At 43.8% G+C, this 20118-nt stretch overlaps 1 protein-coding gene across 5 annotated transcripts in view; it reads right to left on the bottom strand.

The window, feature by feature from the left end:
• The window catches only part of lrch1 (leucine-rich repeats and calponin homology (CH) domain containing 1), a 169322-nt gene extending 150948 nt beyond the window's left edge, over positions 1–18374 (bottom strand). For 2 of the 5 annotated variants that reach the window (XR_008724437.1, XR_008724439.1), the window contains exon 1: positions 17887–18373. Coding sequence is in view for 2 of the 5 variants with exons in the window: in XM_055644768.1 (XP_055500743.1) it covers positions 17887–18085 (199 nt within the window). In the remaining 3 variants the exon portion in view is untranslated. Of the gene's footprint in view, positions 1–17886 lie in introns of all 5 variants that reach the window. The other 3 variants (XM_055644768.1, XM_055644770.1, XR_008724438.1) reach the window with 2 other exon arrangements.
• Between the last annotated feature and the right edge of the window lie 1744 nt (positions 18375–20118).

The raw sequence follows: 20118 nt of genomic DNA, 5'->3' as shown, positions 1-20118 counted from the left end.
AAATGTTGAGACTGACCCACCGTATGTTAATATATTTAATTCAATTTATTATTGTGTATAGAAGACAAAGCATGTACGGGGAAAATAAAAGGTAGACACAAAATGCTGGAGTAACTCAGCAGGACAGGCAGCATCTCTGGAGAGAAGGGATGGGGGACGTTTCGGGTTGTGAGCCTTCTTCAGACCTGAAACGTCAACCATTCCTTCTATCCAGAAATGCTGCCTGCCTCGCTGAGTTACTCCAGCATTTTGTGTCCATCTTCAATTTAAACCAGCATCTGCAGTTCTTTCCTACACAGGGAAAACCAGAAGCAGTTTTAAGAATAGACTAGACGAACTGCTGACCCGTTGGGACTGCTCCCCAAACACACGCATTCCCAACCCGTAGCCCCCAGGGGATGCGTTGTTATCCAACTCAAGCCCTTCCCAAACGTAAGATTCCAGCACCCCCTTGCCTTCCTCAGCAGTGATCTTTAAAAAAAAAATTCCAATTGCACTTGCCCAGCGTGTTGCAATAGCAATTCGCCCTCCCCCTTCTAGTCGAGCCATTGTGACGTAATCATTTGAAGCTGGTCGGTTTAAAATTCAAAAACAATAAACCATAGGTTCAGGAATAGGCCATTCGGCCCTTTTGAGCCAGCACCGCCATTCAATGTGATCATGGCTGATCATCCCCAATCAGTACCCCGTTCCTGCCTTCTCCCCATATCCCCCGACTCCTCTATCTTTAAGAGCCATATCTAGCTCTCTCTTGAAAGTATCCAGAGAATCGGCCTCCACGGCCCTCTGACGCACACTCACAACTCTCTGTGAGAAAAAGTCTTTCCTCGTCTCTGTTCTAAATGGCTTACCCCTTATTCTTAAACTGTGGCCCCTGGTTCTGGACTCCCCGAACATTGGGAAACATGTTTCCTGCCTCTCGCGTGTCCAAACCCTTAATAATCTTATATGTTTCTATAAGGTCTCCTCTCATCCTTCTAAACGGCAGAGTATATACCCCAGCCGCTCCATTCTCTCAGCATATGACAGTCCCGCCATCCCGGGAATTAACCTTGTAAACCTACGCTGCACTCCCTCAATAGCAATAATGTCCTTCCTCAAATTAGGGGACCAAAATTGCATACAATACCCCAGGTACCAAAACTGCACAAAATACTCCAGGTCGGTTGAAGCGGGTCGGTTTGAAATTCAAGGTAATTAATCAGTAATAAGTCGAGAAATAAAGCATAAAATGTTCAGTGAAAGTGATCTCTGCCTCGAGGGGGAAAATGTGAATCATAATGTAAAAATCTTGTGAAAGTTGGCATTTCTAAAGCTTTAATCGTGAATAACATGTCAAATATAGGATGAAATCTTCATTGAGGCTTGATTTAAAAGGGAATTTTTTTTAATCAGAAATGTGGAGAAATAAAGCATAAAATGTTCAGTGAAAGTGATCTTGGCCTCGAGGGAGAAAATGTGAATCAGAATATGTATAAATCTTGTGAAAGTTGTCATTTTTAAAGCTTTATTTGTGAATAACATATCAAATATGATTAAATCTTCATTCAGGCTGGTCTTTGCTAGCTGAGCCATTGTGATGTCATTATTTGAAGCTGGTGGTTTTAATTTCAAAGTCTTTGGATGTTTTTAAACTTTAATCAGTAATAAGTCGAGAAATAAAGCATGAAATGGTCAGATAAGGTGATCCCTGCCTAAACAATCAACTATGTTGAAAGATGCAATGGTACAAGGAATGGATAACATACCATAGTTCCAATCATGCTTCCAATTCCATCAAAACTGATCACCAAACTCGGTAACCTGGGCATCGACCCCTCCCTCTGCAACTGGATACTGGACTTTCTAACCAACAGACCCCAGTCTGTGAGGTTAGACAAGCACACCTCTTCAACCCTCACCCTGAACACCGGCGTTCCTCAGGGCTGTGTGCTGAGCCCCCTCCTCTACTCCCTCTTCACCTATGACTGCACACCTGTACATGGTACTAACACCATCATCAAGTATGCAGATGATACAACGGTGATTGGCCTCATCATCAGCAACAACGATGAGCTGGCCTACAGGGAGGAGGTCCAGCACTTAGCAGCATGGTGCGCTGACAACAACCTGGCCCTTAACTCCAAGAAGACCAAGGAGCTCATTGTAGACTTCAGGAAGTCCAGAGGTGGCACGCACACCCCCATCCACATTAACGGGACGGAGGTGGAATGTGTTTCTAGCTTCAGGTTCCTGGGAGTCAACATCTCCGATGACCTCTCTTGGACCCACAATACCTCTACTCTGATCAAGAAGGCTCATCAGCGTCTCTTTCTTCCTGAGGAGACTGAAGAAGGTCCATCTGTCTCCTCAGATCCTGGTGAACTTCTACCGCTGCACCATCGAGAGCATCCTTACCAACTGCATCACAGTATGGTATGGCAACTGCTCTGTCTCCGACCGGAAGGCACTGCAGAGGGTGGTGAAAATTGCCCAACGCATCACCGGTTCCACGCTCCCCTCCATTGAGTCTGTCCAAAGCAAGCGCTGTCTGTGGAGGGCGCTCAGCATCGCCAAGGACTGCTCTCACCCCAACCATGGACTGTTTACCCTCCTACCATCCGGGAGGCGCTACAGGTCTCTCCGTTGCCGAACCAGCAGGTCGAGGAACAGCTTCTTTCCGGCGGCTGTCACTCTACTAAACAACCGTACCTCGGTGACTCCCAATCACCCCCCCCCCCCCCCCCCCCCGGACACTTATTATTTATTTTTTATTCAAACCGTTTGCTATGTCGCTCTTCAAGGGAGATGCTAAATGCATTTCGTTGTCTCTGTACTGTACACTGACAATGACAATTAAAATTGAATCTGAATCTGAATCTGAACCAAACTGCAAAAATGTATATTTTTATTTGAATTAGCAATGTCAGGAGAAGGAATGGTTCAGGTTGCTTCAAATCTGTGGAAAATTTGTCCATATATGGAATTTGGACAACAAGAAGAATGAGCTAATTAGTTGATCTTTTGATTATTACATTGTCTGTTGTTGCATTTACAAGCTTGTTAGGCCACGGCGAGAATTTAATTGCTGTCAATATATGACAATACAGCACTCTTAACTCAAAGCATGCGTTTAGTACTGCCAACCAACAGAAGGGAAACGGCATACATGCATGCACAGAGGCTCTGATCAATAAGCACGTGCTAATAAGCGCATTTACAAAGTTTTGGGTTGCAAATCTACCCACAACTCAACAAGCAGAACACACTGCAGGAACTAAACTCAAAATTGTACATTCTGAATGGTTTTAAGAGAATGGAGAACATAGTTCCAGAGAATTAGACCCATTTATCATTCAATCACTAATCTTCCCTCTTTCCTACTTGATTTCCCCACTTCACAAAGCTATTAATCTGACATTGAAGCTTAAAGACTGAATACATTCAAAACCCTCAGGAGAAGGGATATGAAAGATTCATAAATGTCTGAGTAAAGGAATTTCTTATCTTGATCCCAACTTGCAGGCCACTGTCTTTGCTACAAGCATTCAAGAAACCAGGCAAAATTTTCAATAAAACCATAAGATCATTAATGAAAATATAACTTAAATTAGTGACAAATCCAATATTCACTTGTCCACAGCATTCAATGAAGATGGCATTAATCAGAAAACTACATACTGCACCAACAGAAAACAAAACTACAACCAAACAAGTTTACTTAAATTTGCCATTAAAAAAGTAACTACATTTTAACTCTAATACCAAAAGGATATTGTGACATTCCATTTGCAATAACAGTATAATATAAAAGCCTAATTTGAAAATCATGTTGGAGTTAGAGATTCCCATGAGATTTGTTTATCGGCAGCTACGGCGCCTGTCAGTGATCTGTACTAACAAATCAATGGCACCTATCAGAATGGTCTAAACTAATCAAAAACCATGGATGAAAATTGAGATCCACTCTCTATTGAAGTCAAGTCTAAGGAATTTAAATTTGGTGACCCCTGACCTGTACAGGAAACCCAGGTATGACCTTCAGAAACCCATCAGCGACACCAAGATGATGCGAGTAGGAGACTAGCCACACAGACGCCTGTTGATTATGGCAAGGTCGGTAAGGCCTGCATGCCATGGAGGGCTACAATGCGAGGTCAGGCAGAATAGTTGCCAACAACACATTCCTCCCCAAAATATTCTAGGCTTGTTTTGAATAGAGGGCAAGTGGAATGATGCCACAAACCTCAGGTACAACTGTACCCAAATTAGTCAGTTCGTCCAAACTGAGAGTGAAGGGTCCAGATGGAGTGTCCTCAGAACCTGAGCAGAGCAGCAAGCAGGAGTATTGGTAGACATCTTTCACCTCTTCTTACTCAATTCCCACCTGCTTTAAAAAAAACTCCCCCGAGTAAGAGACTTGACCCAAAACATCACCCATTCCTTCTCTCCATAGATGCTGCCTGTCCAGCTGAGTTACGCCACATTGTGTGTCTACCTTTGTTTTAAAACAACCACTGTTATCCCTGTGCCAAGACGCAACGGGTAGGTTGCCTCAATGACCAATGTCTGTTAGTTCAGACATCCACCATCTTGAAGTGCTTCAAGAGGCTGGTCATGGCGCATAAAGTCCTGCCTCCCAGACAGACGATATACTGCCATTTTTTTACCATAACAGTCGGTCCATGATCCATCACAATGCATCACAGCTTGATATGGCAACAGCTCTGCCCAAGACTGCAAGAAATTAAAGAGTTGTGAAAACAGCCCAGTATATTGCGCAAACCAACCTCCCCCACCCCTCCCCCCCATCAACGCATCTACATGTAGCCAACATAATCAAGGATTACTCAGACCCAGTGATAAATTCTTATCTTCTCTCCTGTCAAGCAGAATATACAGAAGCTTGATAGATGTGCAACTACTGTCAAGAATTGCTTCTTCCCGACATCAAATTACTGGACACATCTTTCATATACCGAGGATGAATTCCTGATTTCCTAAGGTACTAAACGAGTACTTAGCATCAGTATTCACCAAGGAGAAGGGCATGGACGACAGAGAGAGTTCACTGTGGAGAACAATAATTGACATTAAGGAGGATGAGGTGTTGGGGCTCTTGTAGAGCATTAAGGCAGATAAATTCAGAGGGCCTCATAGGATCTATCCCAGATTATTATGGGGCAAAAGAGAAGGTGGGTGGCACCTTGACAAAGATCTTTGCATCTTCTCTTGCCGTAAGCAAGGTTGTGGGGGACTGGAGAACAGCAATTATCGTTCCTTAGTTTAAAAAGGGAAACACAGAGAATCCAGGGAATTATACGCTGGTGAGCATCGTGACAGTGGTAGGGAAACTGTTGGAGAAGATTCTTTAGTGTAGGATTTTGCTCTCATTTGGAAAAGAGTGGGCTAATTAGGGACAGACGACATGGCTTTCGCTGTAGCAGATCATGTCTTACTAACGATTGAGTTTTTGAGGACGTGATGAAGATGATCAATGAGGATAAGGTGGTGGACGTTGTCTATGTGCATTTTAGTAAGACATTTGATAAAGTCCTCCATGTTAAGCTGATCCAGAACATCAAGATGCATGGGATTAACAGTAACATGGTTGTATGGATTCAGAACTGGTTTACTGATAGAAAGCAGGTGGTCGTGGTGAAAGTAAAATATTCAGGCTGAAGGTATGTGACAAGTTCCACAGGGATTTGTGCTCGACCTCTGTCGTTTGCGATATGTACAAATGACAGATGTAAACAAAGAAGGGTTGGTTAGTAAGGCTGTCAAGGTACACAGCAGGATATAGATCAGCTACAGAAATGGGCGGAAGATTGGCAGGTTGAGTTTAATCCTAGCAAGTGTGAGGTGGGAGGTCGAATGCAAGTGGAAAATATACAATTCATGGCATGACCATTGACAACATTGATGTCCAAAGCTACACATCCCAGAAAGTGACAACACAGGTAGATAGAGTGGTAAAGAAGGCGTTGCCTTCATTGGTTGGGACATTGAGTATAAGAGTCATGAAATCATGATGTAGCTTGATAGGGCTTTGATAAGGCCACATTTACAGTATTGTGTGCAGCTCTGGTCGTCCCATTACAGGAAGAATGTGGAACATTTAGAGGGGGTGTAGAGGAGTTTTACCAGAATCATTCCTTGATTAGTGGGTATTATCTCCAGGAAAAGGTTGGACAGACTTGGATTGTCTTTTTCTGAAATGAAAGAGGTTGAGGGGAGTCATAGAGTGTGGAAACTTGCCCACACCAGCCAACTTGCCCACACCAGCCAACATGTTCCAGCTACATTAGTCCCACCTGCCTGCGCTTGGTCCATATCCCTCCAAACCTGTCCTAACCATGTACTTGTCTACCTGTTCTTAAATGTTGGGATATTCCCAGCCTCAACTACGTCTTCTGGCACCCTTTGTGTGAACAAGTCACGCCTCATATTCCTATTAAAGGCAGTCTGGGTGTTTATTACTATTTCCATCATAACGGTCAATTTTGTAATTAGCTACAATCAGGTAACTAACTAATTATATGCTTTAATTTCAAGTCATCCAAGTAAGATGTTTTATATTTGTTTCAGAATGCTTCAATCTATAATAACTGAAAATTTCATTCCGTTCCCTTAATTTTTAAGAAAGTTATGGGCTTTTGACTGTCCTCAAATCACAGCTTTTGTGTTAAGTCAATGCAAAAGCAATAGGGAACAAGATGCTAATTTCCGAGTATGATGGCCATAATTTGTATAATACTGAAGATATGAAAGTGAATTAGGTGTCAAATTAAACTTCTTTTGATGCTTTATCTGATGGGATAAATTGCAGACTTGATTTTTAAAATCTCAAAATTTTATAACATTGCTACTCATAGTATGGGATGATTTGCCTGGACAGCACACAAACAAGCTAATCACTGTATCTCGTTACATGTGACAATAAACCAAAACACAGAAGCACTGCCCCTGCATGCTCCTTCTCCAGTCCAGTTAGACGTTACATCATCAATGAACACATTCAGATATTCCTGTTGTGGATATCCCGAGAACACAGGTTCACACTGTATCTGCATTGTGCTTAGTGGTATACACTTCAAATGCAATATTTTCGGCATGAAAACAAGAGCAGCTTCAGGAATGCAGGAGCCAAACCTCGCTTCTTGTACATCTGTCATAATGTGGATAAATTAATAAAATAATATTAAGGTTCTCCATGTGATTCTATAACCACTTTGACATTCATTATATTCATACATTACATAATATAATGTTTGAAAATATGAGCAATTATTTGAAATTAATCTACATGCACCAAGTAACCTTGAATTCAATCTCATCCACTCGTGAACAGATTTAAGGAGGAAAGATCTGGTATAAAACACAATACTATATTGTCGTGCAATCATAAGAACTGGCTGGGCCTACAGGCAGTAAATCCCACATAAACATCTTCACCAACTGCATCCAAAGTCAGCTGGGATAAAATGCTGACATTTCCAAAGAAGAGCATTTTTATCACTCCAGCTGAATAAATTCAAGCTAAATGAAAAATAGCACTAGGTAAATTATCTAACACTTGGCTGGGGGATATATGTGCATAAGAAAAAACATAATCTTCACTCAGAAGGAGATACAGTTGCAGTTCCATCCATTCAGTTCAATCCTGACCTCGGGTACTGTCTGTGTGGAGTTTGCATGCTCTCTCTGTAACCGAGTGGGTTTCCACAGCAGTGCTCAGCTTTCTCCCTCGTCTAACTGAGTGCTTGATAGACTCAGTGGGCCAAAGGGTCTGTTTCTGTGCTGCTAAAACATTGACCATGGAAATCATCCATTGGATCTGCACTTGCACTAACTCTGACAAATGAATTCTTCAATGCGAAATTTCTTCAATTGAAAGTTCCCATAATGCTCTGATGTATAACTCCAGCAATGCTTATTTCCAAATGCTTACTGCTTCTACACTTGTGCTTACTGCTTTTCATAAACCAGCAATCCAACAATGTTTTGTCCACCTAATTTTACAGTTACTCGCTGTTCAAAGTTTTTTTAAATCTTCACTGGACGAACATTTTTTAAATATTTCCTTTATCTTTGATGGACGATACATGCCAAAAGATGTGTTCTGCCAAAATTGTGTTTTGCCAACAAAATGCACCATGAAGGATTAAAAATAATTTAAATATTCAGTTGTCTCCTCACACTCACAATATTGGACATGTTTCGTTTATGTTTGTTTTGTCATGGCTGACCTACTCACAGCAATCTCCATACTATTGCTTTAACGCATGGCTCTAGGATCCCATTTAGTACTGTTGTAACAGTAGCCTGTTACCAGTACTAAAATACTTGAACTTGTAATCTTCCTTCCAAATGCAATAATTATCAGAAAGTCTAAAAAAACCCTATGCGATTGCCACGGTCAGCACCTCTGATCATTTATTTGGATCTTTTAGCTTTATCATTGCCAATTAAATCATCAACATTGAGCGGCAACAAGGTTACAGCAAAAATAAAGCAATTATCTTACGTGAGCACCGTGCATTGCTTACTTTCCTACTGTTGGGAGACCCCAAACAAAGAGCTAGGACCTTGAGTTCTGATATAGCAAAATACCCTTATCCAACCACTTTACAGTTGAAAAAATGTCCTAAAGCACCTCACAAGATCAGTAACTAAAAGGATACAGAAAAAAGTTTCAATTAATATTATAGAGAATGTTTTAGGGAGGGAATGTCTGAGCATCGACTGAGTGTTGATAGCACAAGCTAGAGTCAGCACTGAAGAAGAAAAGAGGCAAGGGGAAAATGGGACTTGTGCCTGAACGATTAGAGCTGGCTCTGTGAATGGAAAAGTGCAAAATTCCATCTGTATCAAATGAACACACAGCAAATACATAACTGCAGTTGCGGTTGAACATTGCATAATTACTGTGTGTAAATTGGGCATGCACAATCATAGTACAGGTGCACAACCTTTTATCCGAAAGCCTTGGGACCAGACACTTGTCGGATTTCGGACATTTTCGGATTTCCGAATGGAAGATTTTTAGCGTAGATTAGGTAAGTAGCGCGGGCGGCTTGAAAAGTCTGGAGCAGCTGCCTCCTCCCCGGAGACCGGGAGAATCATTGCATAAATGTTAGTCAGTTAGTTTGGAGGGATTTTATGTGGTGGTGGTGGAGTAGGGGTGAAGGGGGAAACTTTAATTCTTAGTCCCCTACCTGGTCGGCGACTCCCAACCTCGCGGAGCTGGGGGCTTCGTCCAGCCGCGGGCGGCGCCGGTTGGAGCTCCGACCCCGGCAACTCTACCCCTGGCTGCGCGGCTCCAAATCCAGCGACGCTCCGCGAACGTTGGGAGTCGGCGGCCACAGCGCTCCTGAGCTTGCCGCACGGTGACCCGGTAAGGCATTGCCCGCTCCCCGCTGGTATCCCAGCGCTGCGACGCCGCCGACTGCCAACATTCTCGGAGCTGGGGCGTCCGGCCGTGGGCCGCGCTGGATTTGGAGCGCCTCGCAGCCAGGGGTAGAGTTGCCGGGGTCGGAGCTACAACCGGCGCCGCCCGCTGCCCCACCGGCCACAGCGCTGCGGAGCTTACTGCACGGCGACCCGGTAAGGCATTGACCGCTCCCCGCCTCTCCGACCAGGTAGGGGACTAAGAATTAAAGTTTACCCCTTCACCCCCCCTTCACATAAAAGCCCTCAAACTAACTGACTAACATTTAAGCAATGATTTACAGATGTTTAAGCGTCTCCCGGTCTTCGGGGAGGAGGCAGCCGCTACAGTAGTACAGACCTGTGTTGAACGTGGGTCGTTTCGGGTCAAGTTTGGCGCCAAATGCGAGCTTTGCTGCGCAGACGACATCTGGAAAAAATGGCCGATTTTCGGAGTTTTTCGGTTTCCGGAACACCGGATAAAAGGTTGTGCACCTGTATTTCACTTTTTATAGATGCTGCCCAACCTGCTGATATCTCCAGCATTTTGTTCTTATTTCAGATTGCCAGCATCTAGTTTTCTTTTGTTTGTACAATTATAACTGCATGTGTGAACAGGAAACTACTGTGGAGTTTGAACAGGACATTATAAAATTACAATTCCAGCAAATCAGTTCAATGAAGACCAAAATGTCCTCATAGAAAAAGTGATTTTCAAATGTAATCATTTTGCGAGCTGTCAACAAATAGCAAAAGATGCCCACAATGTTGCTCTCTTACAGCTTGTTTAAATAGAAGTATTAAAAACAATTCCAAGTGCTAAATAAGGACAGAATCACAAGAGATGCCACAATCCTGACTTAGATGATTCTTTCACAGTCTTGTAACTCAATTACTTCTGTAAAAATTATTCCGGAATTCCTTTCTGTGGCGGCATGCAGATAATAATAACCATATTATATATCTAATTAATACATCATTGATGTCATCTCCACCCAAATTTTATTTTGTCCGTTGTCAAAATGGTGCCAACCACCAATCACACCAAAGATTACAGCAAGGCCTTTGATATCATAATTGAAGATAGCATAATTGCCCACCAACTCCCCTGCACATATTAGTACATTGACTGCTCTGGGAGGATATACTTCAAGCTGTAAAGCCAATTTCAATATAGTTGTTGGTGATGGCTGTTTTACTAACACCACAGCAACAGAACCTCTCTGACGTAGTCAACCTTGGTCCTCAGACCGATGCGTCTGGCATGTTAAGATAAAGCAGATGCAGAAGCCTGACATGTTCCCTGCTTCAGGCCGGCACCAGAATATTCTTTTGACAGATTCCCTGGGATTTAAAGTACATACACAACAGGTTCCTCGGAATAGGGAAAGATGGAATTTGCAGACCCAGAAGTAATTTGCAGTTGCCACATTCCAGCAGTATCACCATATAGATTTCCTGGATTTGGACCGATTTACCCTGTAGTCCCAGTTCGCAATAGGATCAAGACTTGGCCAATTTAATACACAGGTCCTATAATCAATAAACCCTTATGAAACATCATGGTTTGAGATTGGGTTCCGTTTGGGAGTCATGCAATCCAACTCTAGAATGTTAAAGTGACCCACAAGCAATTTGCAAGATCCCAGTGGTTTGCTTCTTGGAGCTACAATCAGATTTAGAAAACTCCAACAAGACCAAGTAGCAGCTGCTGTGAAGTCCACCAGGATGATAAACCCTTTTGGGGACACCGCAAAGTGGAGAACCTCAGCTCCAATTTTCCAGTGCAGTTCTCCTTCAGTACAGGAAACATCATGTGTAAACCAATACTATTGAAAGATGCAAGGAAAGATACAATTTACATCAGCACAGCAAAAATTATTCCTAAGTGAGCTCTATTATATCACAATGAACAGTGACTTTCTTTTGAATTTGATGCATTATATATTTGCAAATGTTATGGTTTATTTTTTTAATAATAGTGAATTGGAAGAGAAAAAATATTAACAAAATCATCTTCAGTGCTCCTGTACATTTTCAAACCACATTATGGCAAGGCAGATCTTATCCCAGGCTTGGGAAGTGCAGACCCAATAGAGGGGGGGGGGGGGGGGGTCAGAGTTTAACACATCTTCTGCCTAAAACATCCTCACCAGATGCAAAGTGAAGTAAAGTATTGCCTTGCTTGACAACAATGTTACTCCATTGATTTCTAAATTAGACAAGTGCAGAATTCCCCTGAAGCACAACATTTCCATTTCGCAATCATTAGTTGCAACTTTGAAGATGTTCCTTTGTTCCCCAAATTCCCTTCACTCCAGGCTCAAGGCTATAAGTTGTGGAATGAGGGCAGGCAGACCATTTGCAGCATTTTAAACACCATTCACAGCAAGAATGCAGCAAAATCTTTAGTGTAGCTCAAGGATTGAGGATCCAGTATTGCTCAACAGCTGATGAATGACATGCCTTGAGAATGTCAGTCAAACTAGTACTTCTCTCCAGAGATGCTGCTTGTCCCGCTGAGTTACTCCAGTTTTTTGTGTCTATCTTTGGTTTAAACCAGCATCTGCAGTTTCTTCCTACACTTTTGAAAGCCATCCTCTGTGTGGAAAAAATTACCCTTCAAGTTCACATTAAATCTTTCCCATTTCACCTTAAATCTATATATTCTACTTCTTTGCATCTTTTCTATAATAGTGACCAAAACTGTAGACAATACTCCAAGTGCAGCCTCAATGTTTTATCATGCCCTTCAGCCCACACCGACCATCAATCTATCATACACCAGTTCCATACATCACGCCAGGGACAATTTACAGAAGCCATTTAACCTACAAACCCGCACTTCTTTCGGATATGGGAGAAACCAGAATATCCACAGAAAACCCATGTGGTAGTAAGGCAGCAACTTAACCGTTGCGCCACCGTGCCACTACATTACATTTTTTTTCCTGTAATATATTTATTATGGTGTCACGTCAATAAAGATGAACACATGATTCTGATTTCTGCCCTTAGTTAGATAACACACATCTCCAGTCATTGTGTTTTATGGCTGGTTTTCAACCTCTTCAGTCTGAAGGTTTCGAACCGAAACATCATCCATTCTTTCTCTCCAGAGATGCTGCCTGTCCTTCTGAGCTTTTCTAGTTTTTATATGTCTATGTTCAGTTTAAACCAGCATCTGCAATTCCTTCCTACACTATTTGTTATGCAAAACGGGTCCTATTCACATAATATTATTCACCTCAACTAAGTTTTTTCTTCACCTCCGTGGCTGCAGAGGATACAATCCCAGTTATCAAATCTTTCTTCAAAATGAAAAAAAAAAATCCAGCCCTGCCAACATCTCCATAAATCGCCCCTGGATCCTCTCCAGAGCAATTGCACCCTTTCTACAATGTCTTACAGCATGGAAACAGGCCCTTCAACCCAATTTGTCCATGCAGATCAAGATGCCCCATCTAAACTAGTCCCATTTATCCGCATTTGGCCTATACCCCTTTAAACCTTGTGTGCCAGTGTGTGTGTGCGTGTGCGTGTGTGTGTGTGTGCGCGCGTGTGTCAGTGAAGTCTTTGAAAGTAGGCATGCAGGTGCAGCAGACAGTGAAGAAAGCGAATGGTATGTTAGCATTCATATCAAAAGGATTTGAGTATAGGAGCAGGGAGGTTCTACTGCAGTTGTACAGGGCCTTGGCGAGACCACACCTGGAGTATTGCATACAGTTTTGGTCTCCTAATCTAAGGAAAGACATTCTTGCCATAGAGGGAGTACAGAGATGGATTACCAGACTGATTCCTGGGATGAAACGACTTTCATATGAAGAAAGACTGGATAGACTTGGCTTTTATTCGCTAGGATTTAGAAGATTGAGGGGGGATCTTATAGAAACTTACAAAATTCTTAAGGGGCTAGATGCAGGAAGATTGTTCCTGATGTTGGGGAAGTCCAGAACAAGGGGTCACAGTTTAGTATAAGGGGGAAGTCTTTTAGGACCGAGATTAGATTTTTTTTTCCCACACAGAGAGTGGTGAATCTGTGGAATTCTCTGCCACAGAAGGTAGTTGAGGCCACAGTTCATTGGCTATATTTAAGAGGTAGTTAGATGTGGCCTTTGTGGCTAATGGGATCGGGGGGGGGGGGGGGGGGGGGGAGAGAGAGAAGCAGGTACAGGATACTACTGCAGATGCTTGTTTAAACTGAAGATAGACACAAAAAGCTGGAGTAACTCAACAGGTCAAAGGGAATAGGGAAACAGATCAAAGGGAAACAGATCAAAGGGAAAAGGAACAAACTCCAAACAGACAGCACCTATATTCAGGATCAATTCCGGGTCTCTGGCACTTTTAGGCAGCAACTTTATGTACTTGGTACTAAAAAAAAACTATCCATTTTAAGTCTTAAATCTCTAAGTGACGCTATGTCCCCCAATGTACTTCCCCATAGTCTTGAACTGAATTAAAACATACAGTAGCTATAAAGGGGGACATAGCGTCACTTAGCGATTTAAGACTTAAAATGGATAATTTCTTTTTTTTAGTAACCAAAGTTATCAACGTATAATTTTTTGTGTGTTGGAAAACAAAATATAGTGGCACAGCTGGTAGACCTGCTGCTTCACGCCAGAGATCTGTGTTCGATCCTGTCCTTGGGCACTGTCTGTGTTGAATTTACACATTTTCCCTGCAAGCATCCCAAAAACGCATTGGCTTTGTAGGTTACCTTGTCTGTAAAATTGCCCCTAATGTGTAGGGAGTGGGTGGGAAAAGAGGGGATAACAGGACTTGCGTGAATGGGTGGTAGACAAAAAAGCTGGAGAAAATCAGCAGGTGAGGCAGCATCTATGGAGCAAAGGAATAGGTGACGTTTTGGGTCGAGACCCTTCTTCAGACTGATGTTGGGGGGGCGGGGGCGGGAAAAAGAAGAGGCGGAGACAGTAGGCTGTGGGAGAGCTGGGAATGGGAGGGGGAAGGAGGGAGAAAACAAGGACTACCTGAAATTGGAGAAGCCAATGTTCATACCACTAGGGTGTAAACTACCCAAACGAAATGAGGTACTGTTCCTCCAATTTTCCTTGGGCCTCACTCTGGCCGTGGACAAGGCCCAGGACAGAGAGGTCGGATTCGGAATGGGAGGAGGAGTTGGTGCTGAGCCACCGGGAGATCAGGTCGGTTATTGCGAGCTGAGTGCGAGCTGTTGTGCGAAGCAATCGCCAAGTCTGCGCTTGGTCTCACCGAGGTTGATCATACGCCGAATAATCCAACCACATTTTTGTTTGGAAGTGGAAAGAAATAATAGAAACTGCATTCATTGCAACGTGTAAAAAGAGTTGATATACTGCATCATAATTTTACTGCATGTCATTGTGGTATATATCATGTCTTGATTGGTGAATATGTTTAATTTGTGACTTTATTAGCAGAAATAATATGCAAATGCTTCAGTGAGCATAATTTCGACTGGTAACTACGCACTTCGTTCGAGCACATTATCGCATGCCGTCTTAAATGACCATCTAAACTGTTATCCTAAAATGCTGCCTAGGTTGCCCGATTGGAAACAGGGAAAAAAGGTTCAGTGGGAGCCCTGTTAAAACCATTTGGTAGATCTTTTCCCACCGACTAAATTATCTAAATTCCTTATAGAAATAAGGAACTGCATATACTGGTTTACACAGGAAGACACAAAGTGGTAGAGTAACTCAGCAGGTCAGGCAACATCACTGGAGAACATGGATAGGTGCCATTTTGGGTCGACGCAAAACGTCAACTGTCCATGTTCGGCAGAGGTGCTGCCTAACCCGAGTGACTCCAGTACGTCATTTTACCCATATCCCTTTCTGGCTTCCATGAGTCCTCTTCGTATCACTTGGAAGCATAGCAACCACATTTTCAGTATCTTCCTTCAAGTCAATTACGTACGCTGGAATATGTTGAGGCACCAGCACCAATCTCTGTGGTGCAATCTTGGCAACAAGGAAATACACACTTTATACGTGCACACGTGATTAACTGCAAGCTCAGTCCTAATGCAGGGTACTGACCCAAAACAGCGACCATGCCTCTGTTTCCAAAAATGATGGCCGACTCACTAAGTTCATCCAACATGTCAAGTCAACATGTTTAATTGTCATATGTCCGTTTTGTGCATAATAGCCTGATGTCTGTAGGGAAGAAGCTGTTCCTGAACCTGGACATTACAGTTTTCAGGCTCCTGTACCTTCTTCCTGATGTCAATGGTGAAATGAGTGTGTGGCCAGGATGATGTGGGTCTTTGATGATTTTGCCTTTTTGAGGCAGCAACTATGACAGATCCCTTCGACTGTGGGGAGGTCAAGGCCAGTGATGGACTGGGCAGTGGTCACAACTTCTTGTAGTCTTTTTCGCTCCTAGACGTTCAAGTTGCCGAACCAGGCCACGATGCAACCAGTCAGAATGCTCTCTACCATGCACCTGTAGAAGTTTAGGAGAATCCTCTTCGACATGCCGAATCTCCATAATCTTCTCTGGAAGTAGAGTCGCTGATATGCCTTCTTCATAATTGCATCGGTGTGCTGTGTCCAGGAAAGATCTTCAGAAATATGCACGCCCAGGAATTTTAAGTTATTAACTCGCTCCACCATCGTCCCATTGATGTGAACAGGATTATGGGTCCTCATCCTTCCCCTACCAAAGTCTATAATCTGTTCCTTGGTCTTCCTGATGTTGAGAGCCATGTTGTTGTGCTGGCACCATTTGGTCAGTCGGTCAATCTCACTTCTATTCTCTGACTCGTCCCCATCTTTGATTCGTCCAACAACAGTGGTATCGTCAGCGAACTTGATAATGGAGTTCGCACTATGTCCGGCTACGCAGTCATGGGTATAGAATGAGTAAAGCAGGAGGCTGAGCACGCAGCCTTGAGGTGCTCCTGTACTAATTATTACTGACGATGAAGTGTTTCCGCCAATTCGAACAGACTGTGACCTGTGGATGAGGAATTCGAGGATCCAATTGCAGAGGGAGGCCCAGTTCCGTGAGCTTGGTAACCAGCTTGGAAGGGATGATGATATTAAACGCTGAGCTGTAGTCTTTAAACAACAGCCTGACGCAAGTGTTTTTATTGTCCAAGTGGTCCAATGCGGAGTGGAAAGCCATTGACCCGTTCTGGCGGTATGAGAATTGTAGTGGGTCGAGGTAGGAGTTGATGATAACCAACCTCTCAAAGCACTTTATCACCACTGGTCGATAGTCATTGAGGCACATCATCTTACTCTTCTTGGGCACCGGTATTATTGATGCCCTCTTAAAGTAGGTGGGAATCTCAGACCTCAGAAGTGAGAGGTTGAAAATGGCTGCAAAAACTCCCGCCAGTTGGTCTGCACAGGTCTTGAGAACTCGACCGGGTATACCATCAGGTCCAGGCGCTTTCCGACGGTTCACCCCCCTGAAGGATCTTCTGACGTCGGTCTCTGTGACTGTAATACCATCAGGGCGAATGAGAGCTCGGGAAGGCACATCAGTGTTCTCCCTATCGAACCGTGCGTATAATGCATTGAGCTCGTCAGGGGGTGATTTTATTTCCTGTCGTTTGAGCCGTCTCCTGATTTTGCCTTGTAGGAGGTGATGGCATTCAAGCCCTGCCACAGTTGCCAAACATCCATCTCATCCTCCAGCTTGGAGCAAAAGTCCCTTTTGGCCTTACCAAAGGTCGTATCTGGACTTCTTATGAGACCTCTGCATCGCCAGACCTGAATGCCCGGAATCTGGTCTGCAGAAGAATTTGGATCTCATGGCTTCCAAGGTTAGGAAACACTCGGAAGGTTTTTTTTAGAACGCAGTCCTCCACACATTTCCTTATGAAGTCTGTAACCACTGTGGCGTATTCATTCAGGTCCGTTGCCGAGTCCTTGAACATTGCCCAGTCTACAGACTCCAAGCAGTCCTGGAGTTGTTCCTCTGCCTCCCCCGACCAGCTCTGTAAGTCTTGGTGTTATTTTACTCTAGTATCGATGGTTGACACAGACTCCATGCACCAAAGACCCTGCTCCTATGGCGGCTAGACAAAATACCCCAGGGCTTAGGCAGGGGTTGGGGCGAGCAAATGCTCAACGACCATCCCACACTGGCCCCACAGCTGGTCAGCTGGCCACCCATCGCAGACTCCACATGTTTAGTCATCTCCTGCATCCAGTGCTAGTCATACTCATATTAATTACATAGTTCACCTGATCATGACCCCTCACAGACTGCCCATGTTTAGTGATTGCGTGTACACAGGAATAGTTATACTAGTCACCGTTACAGCAATTAAAATCGTTGGGTCTGGACACACCAGCAAATACCATATCAGCAGCCGTCATTACAGTTATACAAGTTACAACAAGTTAACGCCTCTCACAGCAAAGTTCTCGCTCGTTATATAAAGTCTCACTGCTGTCAATGTCCGACCTGGCGATTATTTAGTGATGTTTGTTACTCCTGCCTGTCACGCACCTGCTTGCACCGTATCGCTGAGGTCGTGGCCGGCCGCGCTCCGCGGGAACTCCTTCAGTTTGCGGCCGCTCAAGCCCAGGGTCCCCGAGCCCGCGGCCTCGGCCAGCGCCCGTTCCAGACTCCGGGCCAGCGGCGCCGCTCCAACGGCCACGCTGGGGCCACCACCCGCCAAACCGAGGCCTGGGCCCTCCGCCGCCATGGTCGCCCAGCCGAGCCGGCTCACTGCCGCCGTCGCGTAAGTCCCGCTGATCCGTCGCTCCTCATTTCCCGCTGCGCACCGTCAGACAGACAGAAGCCGAGTGAGGTGGAGCCGGGTGGGCGATAACAGCGCGGCCTGCGGGCAACGGCGGGAACTACAGGCCGCTGGTCGGCCTCCCTCGTTGAGATGAGACGAGCCGGCGCCGCCTACTAGCCCTGCCACTCAACGAGCGCCCCGCCCGCTAGCACTCCCACTCAACGAGAGATCCGCCTACAACTCTCGTCGCTAACCGAGATTCAAGCAAATTGGTCCAAGAATTGAATTGAATAAATTTTATTAACCAAGTATGTATACATACAAGGAATTTGCCTTGCTGCTTTGCTCGCAAGGATATCAACACGATATACAGTAGACAATTAAAAATAAAACATTATAATTTAAACATGTGAAGAATAAAATAAGATACCAGAGCAAAAGGTAGCAATGTTACAAAAGTTTGAGATTTTAAAAATCAAGTCTGTAATTTATCCCATCAGATAAAGCATAAAAAGTTTAATTTGACACCTTTCATACCTTCAGTATTAAAAAAGTTATGGCCATTTTCATACTCGGAAATTAGCATCTTGTTCCCTATTGCTTTTTCATTGACAACACACAAGCTGTGATCGAGAACAGTCAAAAGCCCATAACTTTCTTAAAAATTAAGAGAACTGAAAGAAATTTTTAGTTATTATAGATTGAAGCATTCTGAAACAAATATGAAACAATCTGAAGATGGGTTTTGGCCCGAAACGTTGCCTATTTCATTCGCTCCACAGATGCTGAGTTTCTCCAGCATTTTTGTGTACCCATGAAACAATCTTACTTAGATGACTTGAAATTAAAGCATATAATTAGTTAGTTACCTAATTGTAGCTAATTACACAATTCAATTACTAGATCTAAACATCTATCCGTTTCTTAAGAATAGATTAACATTTTTAAATACCTAAGTGTCCAAATAACATTCATACAAGAATTCACAATATAACATAATTTTTAAATCTCATTTTCATGGGTTTATAGGCCAAATGGAAGGAATTTAATGTTGAATACCTGTAAATTAATGGCTATTTAAATCAGCTTGCGTGTGGGTTTTTCTGGAACGCTATCAATTGGAATGTTGCGGTTGCAGTGGATCTAAACCCGTATCGGCAGCAAATACACTGCCGGTTCGTTCGGGGGGAAAAAAAATCACAGTTTCGCTACTTAAAATGTGAATTAAATGCATCTTAAGAAACACTTTTATACACAAAAATAAACTACTTTCTTTTACCTGTCCCCTACGTAAAATCCGTCCCCGTTGTCGGCTTCAGAAGCTGATTTTAAAATCACTCCAGCGAATAACTTGTCGGGCGAATTAAAAAAAAAAACACAGAACGGCCGTCGTAACGATTCCTCAGCCAAAACCTGCACTCCAACAAAATATAATCCAGGACCAGGAGTGAGAAACCCGCGTTTTAACCCCACCCCCCCCCCTCCCCCTCAAACGCGCCAAAACCGCGCACACGGCCAGTGGCAGAATTGCAGCGCTGCTGAAGGTAAGTATTGTAACATACCTACAAAAGGAGGCTACAGACTTTTGGCCTTTGAATAGAGCTACTACTGTTGAAAAAGTGCTGTTTTTATGTCTGGCTGTGATGGCTTTGTAAGTCTGGAGTCGCCTCCCAGAGGGAAGTACTTCAAAGAGTTTGTGGCCAGGGTGAGAGGAGTCAGAGACAACAGGCAATAGACTATAGGTGCAGGAGTAGGCCATTCGCCCCTTCAAGCCAGGGCCATCATTCAATGTGATCATGGCTGACCTTAGCCGCTTGCAGCCTGGCCTTTGCAGTGTACAGTTCGTCAATGAGGGGGAAGGTTGCAGCCAACAACTTTCTGGGCTGATCGAACGATGCGTGGCAGCCTCCGGTGTCTCAAGAGAGAGTTAGATTTAGGGATAAAGGGATCAAGGAATATGGGGATAAAGGGGTACTGATTTTAGATGATCAGCCATG

This window comes from Leucoraja erinacea, chromosome 13, assembly GCF_028641065.1.
Source record: "Leucoraja erinacea ecotype New England chromosome 13, Leri_hhj_1, whole genome shotgun sequence".
Classification (NCBI taxonomy): domain Eukaryota; kingdom Metazoa; phylum Chordata; class Chondrichthyes; order Rajiformes; family Rajidae; genus Leucoraja; species Leucoraja erinaceus.
The sequence above is the reverse complement of the archived record's forward strand: the minus strand, read 5'-3'. Positions and strand labels throughout refer to the sequence as shown.